Consider the following 14,518-nt stretch of genomic DNA (forward strand, 5'->3'; position numbering starts at 1 on the left):
TCTGTTCTTTGTTTTTATTACATTATTATCATTTATTTATCTTGCTCTGTAACTGTCTGATACCCTTACTGTATTCTTTTGACATAGTTGTATAATTGTATTTAACCTGATATGTGCTAATACTATATACCTGTTTTTTTACTGTAAAATATTCTATTGTTCAAATAAATGTTTTTTAAAAAAAGCATAATATGTGAATTTTGTGTATGCGAGAAATAGCCGGATGTACCCGACATTAAAAAAATTTCTGAGTATACAGCCACTGTCCCAGAATGCATTTCACAGGTTACCGGCAGCGACAGCGATGACTGACGGGAATTTTAAAGTAAGCTAAAAGCATTTGTTATTTTCGCTAATAAGACTGTTAATATATCACTTTATTAAGTTTTATATTTTTTCCAGGCGAGAATGTGACCATGCAGAGTTCCATTGTACGGCCAGTTTATGTTACTAACGATTATTTGCAAATCTGCTGTGACATTTTCAGAGATTTTGGGAGAGCAGCTGGCCGGTGTGCTGTACCTGACCGCCCTGGGTCGAGAGCCGCGCTTCACGGTCACTCGTGGGTGTGTGATCTGGGTCATCGGGGCTCGCCCGTTCCCCATCCCCCGATTGGTGTTTCGGTTCACCTGCGCCCGTTTGCCCGAGTGACCCTGGTTGCCCGGCTTCACGCACCTATTCCCCTTTCTATGATTGGCTGTGCTGTTCCTGCGCCCAACCTCCCTCCCCTTTCTCCAACACGATTATTGTTGAGTTTGTATTTTTCTAACCTTTAGCCAGGGAGTTGTCTTATTTTCCTTGTTTCAATTTCAGTGTTATCCAACCCTGGTAAATACATGTACATAGGTGCTGTAACGTTTGTTTACATTTTACATATTCCCTGACAATATTTTTCACAATACTGCACAGCTATAGCATTAAAAGGCATATCAAACTTACTGTTATAACGCTTTTTCATACCTTCTTTGTCAATTTGTCACTTATGTCACTTGTATCTTGCAACACTTTGCCTGTTTTTGTCCTTGCACTGTTAATCGTTATGCAACATCATCAGACCAAAACACATTCTACCTACTTGTCAATAAAGCTGTTTCCGATTCTGAGGGACCTGGCCGTCCCCTTTATTTTCATGAACCTTTTAAATCAACAGTCCTGCCAAGATATATATTTTTAAGTAGCCAAACTAACTATTAACATATATATTTTGCAATGCATTATGGGGCAGTTGAGTATGCCCAGTAAACATACAGCGCATACTCAGAATTTCTTGCTAATCTAGTATCCATCTGGGTATTTCTCGCGTACACAAAATTCACATACTATGCAGTTGGAATGCACTACATACTCATTTTGACATCATACTTAGTATGAATACTGCATTGGTTGGCGGTTCGTAGGCGGTTTCGATCACAGGGATACTTCAGTGTGAACAGAATGACATACGGATCGTTCATTTAGTAGGTACATAATGGGTATGTGGTAGGCAGCACGTTAGCATGCGGTTCCTGAACGCAGCCAAGTCACTTAGATGAGTGATGAGACGTTTCCCCCACTAAACTCTGTGTCCAGATGAACTGACTCAACTTTCTGGAAGGGTTAGATATCGTCAGCTAACGCCCATAGACATATATGTGTATAAATATAGGATAACGCTGATCGCTCACCAAGACCCCTGCCCAGTTCACCACCGTCTCTCCTCATACCACAACTCAATTTCTCTCCTCTGTGGAGAGACCAGGTTTAGAAGGAATAATAATTCCTTCTAAACCTGGTCTCTTCCTGGTCTGTTGGACGTCTAGAAAGCTCATAATTATGAGGCTGTGGTCCGTCATGTGCATCTGAATAAACATTTGCAACTTCCTCAGCATCAAAACTAGTGTTGAGATCCATTAATTCCTTATTGACCGCTCTTCCCAGTATTACATCTCTTTCGGTTTGGCTTTGTTTACATGCGGCAGTAAAATTATCTCACAAAAACAACTTCAGAAGTGACTGTATTGAAAATCTCAGTACGCTTCTTCTGAAAATCTAGTCTCTATATAATTTTCTTGCACACTGTTGCACTGGGGGGGTCTCCGACCTGCAAACCGCTCTTTAACAAGGCCCTGATCCTCATCAATCCTGCAGCTCTGCAGCAGGCTGGAGGTGCATCTGTCGTGCAGAGCCGCCTCTCCCTTTCTCTTTTGCCTTCCATCTGGTTTATTCCTGTTTCTCCAAACGTGAAGTAGGCGAAGAGAAGCTAACGACAGGGGTTTTTCGAAACTCCTTAAACAGATTCAGTGTTTATGATAATCAAATGTAATCAGATTCACAAAGGTTTACGTCCTACAACGAAGTGCAAACGAACGGGGCAGTCATCCAAATGGAAAGCGATGTTGTATGATTCATGTGTACTAATGCAATGAGACGATGGGATTTATTCCTTTGTGCTAAATGAGCTCTATTTTATTTCCGAATGGCATGTCGTGTCTAATTTGCTTGTATGCATGATGGCAAATTCATTGTGTGTCCAGTAAACAAGAGAAATCCATTGTGTGGAATGCAGCCAAGCTTGCTGTGTCAGAGGACAAACATTCAGGTCAGCGCAGTGAACACACACAAAGACGCACCGGCAGACACACACACACACACACACACACACACACACACACACACACACACACACACAACAGGCCAGTGCATCCCACTCTCTATTATCCCATTGAGTAGAAAGTGAGGAGGGCAAAATAGTGAGACAGAAAGAGAAGGAGACAGGATAACAGATAGCGAAGAGCGTCGGTGAGATAGATAAAGACACAACAAGACAGACAGGGATAGAGGCGAAGATATACAACGCGACAAAAGAAGGGACGGGGTCAAAAAGATGGGCAGATAAATTCAGAGGAGAGAAAAATGGAGACGGACGTAGACAAAATAGAAGGCGACCTGGTCGATGAGAAAGAGGCAGAGGGAGTAAGACAGAAAGAGGGAGAGATGGAATAGGAGAACCGGTGCAGAGGATCGAGAGAGACTAATGAGGAGACCGAGTGGTCTTTGGTGGCGCGAAAAGTCCAGTAACAACCCTGATTTTTACAGCGAAGCCACCTCCTCGCCAGTGTGTCTCAGCGTCCTCGTCCACGGTTCAGCTGAACACGACACATTAAATCTCCTCCTACATCCTACTGCTGAAATGATCCTCACTGGCACCTAATGGCAGTATACAGCAGGGATCAATTGGAGGGGTTATGCAAGGCGATGTCCTCCCCCCCCCCCCCACTTCCCTTCCACCACCTTTGGGCTCATGATGCTAGTATGCAACACATCTTATTCAGGAACGTTAGCATGTATACAGAGATCTATTATCATATTATCAATATCTAAATACTCTTCCTATTAGAGAATTGACCCCCTGTAGTCCTGCACCTTGCTGTGGGGATGTATATTCATCCATCCATCCATCCATCCATCCATCCATCCATCCATTATCTGAACTGCTTATTCTGCTCTCGGGGTTGCGGGGATGCTGGAGCCTATCCCAGCAGCCATTGGGCGGCAGGCGGGGAGACACCCTGGACAGGCCATCGCACAGGGCCCACACACACACACACACACACACACACACACACATTCATACCTAGAGACAACTTAGTACGGCTGATTCACCTGACCTACATGTCTTTGGACTGTGGGAGGAAACCCACGCAGATACAGGGAGAACATGTGAACTCCACACACAGGAAGACCCGAGACAATCCCAAAGGTTTGACTACCCCAAGGCTTGAACCCAGCACCTTCTTGCTGTGAGGCAACCGTGCTAACCAGTGCGCCACCATGCCGCCTGTATATCATTCATCAAATCCGAAAGAGCTGGGAGACGTCTTGCTGTGGCACCGTGGTTGAGAATATGTAGGCCTACCAGCTCCACTTTAAAAGGTGACTGGGGCTTTTTTGGAAGCCCCCCCCCCCCAAGCCCTCCCACTACCACCACCATGACTACGACCAGGACGGTTGTCTCCATCAGTCCTCACTATCACCCTTGAATTTTTTTTTCTTTTTCTTTTTCCCTTTTACAAATCGACCACTAAGCACTGCAAGCGCAAGCGAAGAAGCGGCGACACATGTGAGCGTTCTCTCACACATCCGAGCACATGGCGATATTGTTATTGGTATTATCATAATAAGGTAAGGGTATGATGCATATTGTCATCAGTTGTTGCATTGATCCAAAATCTGTTTTTTTTTCTTCTCAAGCCGCTCATCCACATATGCAGGATACTGAATTGGCTCGACGGAAGCTGGCTTTGCAGGGAGGCGCCATCATACATTCTGAGCTAGAGCAGACTCTCATTAAGATGGACAGCCTCCTACTCGACTGTAAATACATACATGCTGGAAGCTCACTGGGGAAGCAGAAGGGCCTAGTTAGACAGTTCAGTCCAATTACACAAGCCGAGCGTGGACGTGCTGTGACAGGCCGGCAGCAGCCGCTGCCAGAGCATCAGAAGGCAGCAGGCCTCCCTCTGTTGTGTTTACATTACAGCAGCATTACAGAAGGCACTGCGGGACCGGTGGTCATGAATTAAGAAAAAAAATAATTTTCCAGGCAAGACATAGTACCACATGATCACATAGCCCATTTGAAACAGTCAGCAGCAATAAATGTATAAAACAAAAAGATGAGCTAAGAGTCTGCATGAATATTTATTTACAGCATGCTTGAAAATCTATTTGAATTGCACACTTCAACCAAATAAAAGGGACGTTTATGGCACTAAAGGATCTCTAGCAGCACGGCCAGCCCAAATTCTGTTCACATTTGAGGCCGGGACTGAACATTTTTTCAGACATTGCTGGAGAGCAGTTTATTCACCGCAGCTTGATGAGCATCGCTGGAAGGGCTTTAAAGATACATGAGACGATTCCCCCTCTTTTTCTTTTTTACCCCACTCACAAGAGCCAAGAGGAGAGAGAGAGAGAGAGAGAGAGAGAGAGAGAGAGAGAGAGAGAGAGAGAGAGAGAGAGAGAGAGAGAGAGAGAGAGAGAGAGGGGGGGGGGGGAGGGAAATGAGGAAATGAGGGAAGTCACCGATGTGAGACTCCCTCGCCTTGGCGTTTGCTTGATGTCCAAAAAAACTCGCATGAAACAAACAAAGCAATTACGAGGCAGACGGAGGAATCTGTGAGAATTAAAGTGATGTGGGGAGACTACTCCCGGTTGTCACCGGTTTCTGGATTTTTCCGAGCCATTTGTCTGTGAAGGAACGGAGAGGTCAAGGAGAGAGTGAAGAAAATTCTGTTCAGGCTTTTGGTGCGGCTCCCTTTATTATCTTAGAATAAAAATCACCCAACGGAGGACCATCAAACACCGGATGTCTTCAAACAATCCCATGACGAAAAAAAAAAAATTACAATTCAATCAACCTTAATGAGTTTCCACCAGTTGTACGCAACTGTATGGGAAGGTCACTTTTAACGGCGTAGATGAATACTGATGAAGACGGCGCGGGGCAACGCGAGACCGAGGCGTCAGAAAAGTCAGTGCTCGCCGGGAGAAGAGGAGGCGCCACCTTCCATCAGTCTCCTGGGTTTCTCTCGGCTTGCTCAATAAATCAGCCGGGCGGGCCCAGGGTGCTCATGTTTACCCCTCGCCTGTGCTCCGGCAACCGTCTCCTCTGGAATAACAATGAAACCACTCGTATTTCCAAACAACACTTCAGACCATCAAAAGGCCCTATTGTGCTACGTGTATCCTCTGAAATTATCGATCGCCTGTGTACAATTAGGGCAAGCCGTGCTGCCACGGCCAGGCTGTCATAGCCAGCTTTCCAATACAACACTGCTCCAACCGCCAAGCTAAAAGCTGCACTTAGGCGACTGTCTCGCTAAATAATTGCTTTCTGAAGCAGAGTTCGTGGAGAGAGTACCTGCTAAAGCAAAAAAAGTCTGTTTTTTTTTTTCAAGAAAAAGGTGGGAGTTGTGAAGAAGTCACACTGTGTACAAATACAGTAGTGAACAATTTGACAAATTTTCACAGTGTTGCCAGATTTGAACAGCCCAATCAGAGCCCCGAACCCACCCAAAAATAGAAAAGAAAAAAAATGTTTTTAATTTTTATTTTTTACTTCCGTTTAGTAGAAGGTTTCTCTGTCCGTCCGGTGTATGTATGTAATAATAATTATGTTTATCAGAGCCATTTTTACCCACCCAATCAAATAGCCCAGTCTGGCAACACTTCCTGTAAGGTGATGATGAGGAGGGTTGTCTAGTACAGTCAGCACAGCTAACTGCAGCAGCTCTCCAGTGCATTTAACAATACAAATGTGGGCATTTCCTTTCACTCCATCATAAAGATAGAAGCATTAAAGGGATAGTGTGGATTTATTTAATCATTAGGTGGTATGATTTACTCACTATTGGTGTTATTGATGCATGGACACTACATAGGCATTGGTCGGCATGTCACATGGTCAGAGATCTGGCTGCTCAACCCAGTGAGTGGGCACAAAAATCAGTGAGTGGGCACGAAAATGGACAGCAGGAACAGCGACCACAAATAAAACCATTTCAAACAATAAGTATTCATTCATTCACTATCCAACCCGCTTATCCTGCTCTCAGGGTTGTGGGGGATGCTGGAGCCTATCCCAGAAGTCATTGGGAGGCAGGCGGGGGAGACACCCTGTACAGGCCGCCAGTCCATCACAGGGCCAACACACACTCAACACACTCAAGGTTTGGACTACCCCGGGGCTCGAACCCAGGACCTTCTCGCTGTGAGGCGACCGCGCTAACCACTGCGCCACTGTGCCGCAAGCCATAATTAAACATGCAAAAAAACAAAACAAAAAAAAAACAAACCACAACAACATTAACCATCCACAAAACAACATCTTTTCCCTATTTCAGATGCTCAAATTTCCTCCAGAGCCCTCTATATCGTGTCACTACTTTTTGCTGTAGAAGAGCGCCACAGCGATACTACACACTAGAGCTTGTTTGCAACGTGTATCCCGACGCCTGCCAGTTGTTTCAGAGAGCTCACTACAACCACCTGAGGAATGCAACCAGGCCCCATCGACGTGTCCTTCAACAACCCAAGGTAGCTCCAAGATAGAGAGACGTCTGACAGGAGAATCTAGCATTGGAAATAAACAACACATTTTGTATTGTTTTTGAATGTTTGTTTTTTTTTTGCATGTTTTCTTATGGCTTAAAAACACACATATTAGCATTCCCCATCTGCCGCTGTTCACTTTTGGAGCAGCTTGCTGGGACAAGCAGCCAGATTTCCGACCACAGGAACTGCAAACAAAGGTAACGTCCATGCATTGATAACACTCCTTGTGAGTAAATCACATCATCTGTCAATAAACACAAACTATCCCTTTAAGAAAGATGTGTTTGTCAAATTCATGGTAAACACATTAAAAAAAAAAATCATTCATTTTCAACTGGTCAGATCAGAACAAAATGTTATTGACAGTGATAACCCATCACACTGCACATGCTCTAATATATATACAAATAAAATTGGAAAAAAACTGATTGGTATATTGACGTCACAAGATATATCACTTGCAAAATCAAGGAGTCTTCCTTTCCAATCAATGCGACGCTTCCTGAATGAATCACTTATAAAGTGGATTTTCCCCTGTTTTCGCTGCACTCACCAGCAACCCCTGACCCTTGACCTTCTACGGATAACCTCGGGGCCAACTCGGCACACAACAATATGATTATTCAGCCTTTTCCAAGTGCATTTTGTGCGGGCCATGTCTGGACTTCCTCCGGCAACACATTCTCATGCGCAGTTGGTTGGACAATCCGTCCTCCGGCGATCTGCCACACCCTCATCAATCACCTCCGTCCAGGAGACAAGCCGCGGAAACGACATCGGCAGAACTTTTTAAAGGACACCTCCTCACATTTCCGACATCCACTCACACTGTGAGCAATTGCAGATGCCACGCTGAATTCGAATACTGTGTGGGCCTGGAGGTGAGACGCCGTCAGCTTATTCAGTTTTCCATCGAAAACCCTTTGGTCAAATGGACGATAATAACCCCACAGCTCAGGACACATGGCGCTCAGTTCAGAATAGAAATTCTAACATTTTGTGCCATTACCACCAACAAAATCAATGGGAAATGTTGTACCTCGAGCATACAATACGTACACAGTAGATGGGCGTGATCACCTACACCAAAATGCACTATAGTAAAACTATAAAAACCAAAATAATTTTCTTGTGTTCATAATACTAAAATATTACAGTATTTCAATAGTGTAGATGGTGTTCCGACTGTAAAATTTGCCTACAGAATTACTATAGAAATGCTCGAGTGCATGGCTATCATGTTTAAATAGCAATGTGAATAAGAAAAAACCCACTCAAAAAATACCATTTTAATTTAATGTGTTCTATGGTTTTACTCTAGCCCATTTTTATATGGGTATTCAAAGCATATTAGAAGATATGAACTTTATATGAGTTATCTGATTATTGGAAAACAGCTTCTTCTGCCCATTACACCAAAACTGTTGCTCTGATGATTTTCATTTTTAAAGTCATTTTTTTGTGGAGGGAACATACTGATTAAATAAAAATGTTCCTTTTTTTTTAATCCTATCTACAGTTTTAACCTTGTTTAAGTCATGGTCATAATCGTCGTCCTGAACGTGAAATGGCCTTAATTCAAGTAAAACTGTAATCAGGTCAAAGCAGGACCTCTGGCAACGCGATAATATTTTGCTGTGTTATTTCTCAATACATTAGCATGTCATTTCACTAGACATTATGATTTTGCCCATCTCACGCAGGGCGGAAATTTTAATTCCATCTGTGCTGAATACTTCTGAAGATCGGCGCTGATCAAAAGGTTCGGCGGGGCATTAAAAACCCATGAAATGTTGTATTTCCCAGATTAACATGGGTGTATAGAAACTGTATAAATGTTAAATTCATCTTGTAATTTAAAAGTATTAAAAAAACGCTTATTGTTTTGCTTCGTAAAATGCACTTTCAGTCAGCATGGAGATATAAATCTAAAATATGAGTAGCGTTCACAAACTACTCTGTATGTGAAGTGCGAGAACCGATGACGGAACTTAGACCAGCCCGAGTCCGATCACAGGATCGGAAACATACACCGACCACAATAAGCAGTCCCACATTGTGAATCCACAAGAAACTGGGAAACCCAGATTCAGCGGCTTGCCCTGGGAACAGCGACGGGATTCGTTCACATGTTCCGCTCCAGCCTGACCCATTTTGACTGACGATAATGAGCAACCGACATGAAGGCAACCTCCAGCGAGAAGATGTGAAGAGGAGCTGTTCATTACACACACACACACACACACACACACACACACACACACACACACACACACACACACACACACACACACACACACACACACACACAACCCCCCCAGTATTTACTCTGGGGGATTACAAAATATGCATCTCGCTCTAAAATGACAGTGGGTTTTATTCAGATAATATTTTATTGTCATGCATAAGCTCGACAAAAAACAAACAAAAACAAAACAGAAAAAAAACAACAACAGCAAAACAGTAGTCCCAATGACTTTAACATACTGGGCACCCACTGAGAAGGTCCTTGTATCAATTGGGTGACACCAGGGGCGGACTAAGAATTAAAAATGGCCCTGGACTTTTTGACTCAGACCAGCACACCAACCCCCCCCCCGCCTCCCCCCTTCAAGCGATACACCACCACCCACACAAACCATGCCACACTTTATGTCAACAAGTTTACCGAACAATAATTATAACAACAACTTTGGTAAAATAGGTGTAAAATACAACAAGGGGAACGTGTTGCTATTTGGGGGATTCATCAGGAATCGGGAACAATTCATCATCATTTCTTTCACATACTTGCGTGCACAAAAGAAACGAAATTCCGTTTCCCCCAGCCCACAGCAGTGCGACACAAAAGACAAAAACACACATCCAAAATTTCCCAAAAATGACACCACCAAAAACATATAAAAACTGAGAGAACAAAGCACAAAAAAACCCCACAGTTAACAACACAGTCCATTCAGTATAACACAGTCCAAAAATTCCTCTGTCCAGAGAGCGAACGCCAGCCAGGGTGACTGTCGGAACTGCCGGTCTGCATGGGCTAGCAGTTAGCTTAGCCTGCCCCGCTTCCACGTCCTGTCAGACCGCCCTTGGTGTTTCCTCCTCCGGCACAGCTGGGCCCACCGGATGCAGCAAGCCGGGCACCCCCAGCCGATCCAACACCAGCTCACCCAGCCAGACACCTTCGACACACCTCCCCGCACTCCACACGACAACACTAAAACACAGTCAACGCTAGGCGAGGCCGCCGCCAGACTGCCCTCTGTGTTATCGAAACTGCCGGTCTGCATGGGCTAGCTTAGCCTGCCCCGCTTCCGTGTCCTGTCAGACCGCCCTTGGTGTTACCGCTTCGGCCGCAGCTCCGGGCAGGGCCGTGGTCCCTGGGCCCACAGGACGCAGCAGACCAAGCTCTCCCAACTGATCCAGCGCCAGCTCTTCCAGCCATCAAATGAAGACAAAACAAACTTAGATGCAGACGTGGACACACACACTGCATGGACGGTACTGGGTGAGGCCGCCACAAACGTAAGTTCGCGCCGCCATCTTCCTACACCGGTACTGGGTGCGGCCGCTGCAAATGTGAATTCACACCGCCATCTTCCTACCCATGTTCCCAATGGCACTGGCAGCAAGATGTCAAGAATTTCTGGAACCATCTGACCAGTAAAAGAACTAATTTTAACCACCTTCACATTTTTTCTTTTTGTTTGTCCATCTTGCTCCACTCCACTATTCATCCATATGTTGCTACTTAACAGAGACGGGGAAGGGGCGGGGCCCACTAGATGTTAGAATGGACCGCACCAAAAGTAATTGGTCGGGAGAAAGAGGCTGACAGATTTAATACCCACCGTGGTGGGCTGGCAGCCCACCCGCCTGGGCCAGTCAGACACACAACACTTAGTTATTTTTATTTAAGTGGGGCTGGGGTTATTCCTATTTTGCGTTGCATCGACCCCAACTGTCAAGCGGCCCACCGGGAAAAGTCCCGGTGCTCAAGATGGCCAGTCCGCCATCGGGTGACACTGAGTAAAAATCAAAAACTAGTAACTAGGGCTGTGAATCAGCAGGTACCACCTGCTTCAATATTGCCAGATTTTTCAATGTAGCATAACGTTATAATGTTTAAGGCTGCATCCCTTTTTATCTACAGAAAAATGTAAAAGCTACAACAAGAAAAAAAGGTACAAGACAGTGTATTTATTTGGAGCCTCCCTCATACATTACAAAAGCTTGAAACACGAGAGTACGAATCCCTGAGTAAACATTTAAACCAATCAGAGATTTAGAAATCACGATATTCAGCCTCATCGCAGCAGCTTTCTCGTTGTGCTGCAACATTGCGATAAAGGGAAAGTGCTGCAATATTCAAATTGCCGCAGCTTAGTATCGCTATTTTGGACTGAATGGACCCCACCCCCACCCCCTCACCCCCACCCCTACATGTAACCATTCTTACTCAGGCCAGCTGTGGCAGCATATCAGCCCCCGGACAATACGCAGCATGTAAATCCATAGTTGCAGCTCAAACAGCAACGAACTCATAGGAATTAAGCCCGTCAGTCACCTGCCAACACATCACAGCCCCTCTCGTCTCCAAACAGACAGAAAGACAGACAGACACTCGGGCTAGACGAGGGAACAGCTGGCCGTCACAGCTATCTTGCTAAGGGCACCTGCGAATGCTGCCTTGGCACCCCTGCTAGCGACAGCTGCATCCCTGCCAACTGCTACAGCTGGCAGGATGGACAGGTTGTACCAACAGAGAGGGGAAGAGAGGGGGGTAAGGGGGCAAAATGACAGATTTCCCTGTTGCTGATTCAAGAGGTCAAAGAGCAGCTACAACAATCGAAAATGCACCACATCCGAGTGGACTTCCATCATCCAGCGGTGCTGGAGAATGACGGCAGAGAGCTTTAATGGCGCTAATAAGATCCAGTGTGACAGTTGACATCACATCTATAGGTTGGGCAAGGACAGATATCTGAGAGATGAAGGAAAAGGGGAATAGAGCAGAATTATTCCTCTGACAATCTTCTAATTGGAAATTAACTGTCAGGCGGCATGGGAGACCAGGCCAAGCTGACTTTAATGACGTTCAAAAACTCTGCTATTGGCTGTAATTGTGTGTGTGTGTGTGTGTGTGTGTGTGTGTGTGTGTGTGTGTGTGTGTGTGTGTGTGTGTGTGTGTGTGTGTGTGTGTGTGTGTGCGTGTGTGATAGAAAAAGCCAGAGAGAGGAATGAGATTTAAATGATTTTCTATCATAGCTATTCAATGATCCACTCCTTCTGATTTCTCCCTCTTTGATTCCTCAGCCATCGCCAGTGAATGTCACTGTCACCATCAGGGGGAGAAGCGACGACTGGCTTGGACACAGGCAAACGCAATCAATAGTTGACCCTGTCAAGTCTAAATCCACACGCCACCAGAACAGCTTCCATCTCAAAAGCGGTAGCACTTTTTCAGTACCTCCTGAACTCTTTTATTGTATGTTGTGTTCTGTATTTATGTGGTACCACTGTGCCGTCAGTACACATTACTCACACCACATTACCTCTTACCTACGGCAAATTCTATACATCATTTATCGCCCCCCCCCCTTTTCCCCCCCCAATTCTATCCGGCCAATTACCCTACTCTTCCCAGCTGTCCCGGTCGCTGCTCCACCCCCTCTGCCGATCTTGGGGAGGGCTGTAAACTACCACACGCCTCCTCCGATTCACGTGGAGTCACCAGCCGTTCCTTTTCACCTGACAGTGAGCAGTTTCGCCAGGGGGACATAGTGCGTGGAGGATCACGCTATCCCCCGCCCCCCCAACAGGCACCCCGACAGACCACAGGAGGCGCTAGTGCAGCGACCAGGACACATACCCACATCCGGCTTCCCACCTGCAGACACGGCCAATTGTGTCTGTAGAGACGCCCGACCAAGCCGGAGGTAACACGGGGATTCGATCCGGCGATCCCCGTGTTGGTAGGCAACGGAATAGACCGCCACGCCACCCAGATACCCCATCATTTATCATGTATTTATGCTTAATTAATACTACTCACTATCCTGGTGTTGCATGCTGTATTATATTGTGTACTGCAGGTCTTGTATCCACAGTTGTACTGCACACTGTATTGTATTTATTATATATTCTGTTTAGCAAGTACAATTCCTATTGCCTGTAATGCACCTTGGCAAATAGAGGTGATTCTGATTCTGGAGGCGGGCCGGGGATGTCCAGGGAGGCCATCATGATGCTCATCATCACGCTGCATCTATTCCCACCTCAGAGACATCTAATCCGACATGGGACTCATCTACACAGGCTCTGCTCAGGCTGTCAAAGTCCCACAGCCCGCTAATTTGCGCTACGTTAAGCTGTTATGCAATGCGATATATTATGCCTTTTAAGAGATCTGCTGTGGAAACTGGGGTTAAGTGTGGTTACTGGAGGATGGAAGTCCTAAGTAATGGGCTGGCTTCCTGTAGCGAAAAACCCCACAAGCATCCACTGACTCTCCTGCCCCCCGAGCCTCAGCCCTGGAAAAAAAAAAATAAAGTGCAAGGCTGCTTCTTTGATGACAGCTATTAGAGCCCCCGAGGACAAACAACAAGACAGCTTGGCCACGGTACTCACAGTTTTTCCAAGGCAGCCAGGCCGTAGAAGGAGCCGTTACGGAGCCGGGAGATCTTGTTGTTACTCAGGATCCTGTTTGGGGGGGACGACAGAGAGGAGAATAGGTAAGCCCGGGGCGATGAAACCGGGATTTTGTACATACCCCACCACAGAAAATCCAGAGGAGAGAGATGACTAACTTCCAAGGCCTGATAAATTATTCATCCTGTTGATATATCTGCTAAAGATACGGGTTTATCTCTGATTAAACTGCAGCGGTAAATTTCTCACCCTCGCCACGTTTCCGTCTTGTTTATGGCCGTGTGAGGTTGGACCCCCGCCCCCCCCCCCTGGTCCGACCCCAACCACCTTAGTGTGTCAGAGCACCGCTCTCATAGCGGAGAAAAGCCCCCCCCCCCCCTTTTTCTCCCCATTTGTATCCGGCCAATTACCCCACTCTTCCGAGCCATCCCGGCCACTGCTCCACCCCCTCTGCCGATCCGGGGAGGGCTGCAGACTACCACACACCTCCTCCGATACATGTGGAGTCACCAGCCGCTTCTTTTCACCTGACAGCGAGGAGTTTCACCAGGGGGACGTAGCGCGTGGGAGGATCACGCTATTCCCCCCAGTTCCCCCTCCCCCCCGAAGAGGCAACCCGACTGACCAAAGGAGGCGCTAGTACAGCGACCAGGAGACATACCCACATCCAGCTTCTCACCGCAGACACGGCCAGTTGTGTCTGTAGGGACGCCCAAACAAGCCGGGGGTAACACAGGGGTTCGAACAGGCGATCCCCATGCTGGTAGGCAAC

At 46.2% G+C, this 14,518-nt stretch overlaps 1 protein-coding gene across 1 annotated transcript in view; it reads right to left on the reverse strand.

The window, feature by feature from the left end:
• Positions 1–14,518, reverse strand: part of LOC130122850 (adhesion G protein-coupled receptor A3) — a 247,878-nt gene that overhangs the window by 208,002 nt on the left and 25,358 nt on the right. The window contains exon 2 of the mRNA XM_056291892.1: positions 13,726–13,797. Within this exon, the coding sequence (XP_056147867.1) occupies positions 13,726–13,797 (72 nt within the window). The remainder of the gene's footprint in view (positions 1–13,725; positions 13,798–14,518) is intronic.

This window comes from Lampris incognitus, chromosome 13, assembly GCF_029633865.1.
Source record: "Lampris incognitus isolate fLamInc1 chromosome 13, fLamInc1.hap2, whole genome shotgun sequence".
In the NCBI taxonomy this organism is placed as follows: Eukaryota; Metazoa; Chordata; class Actinopteri; order Lampriformes; family Lampridae; genus Lampris; species Lampris incognitus.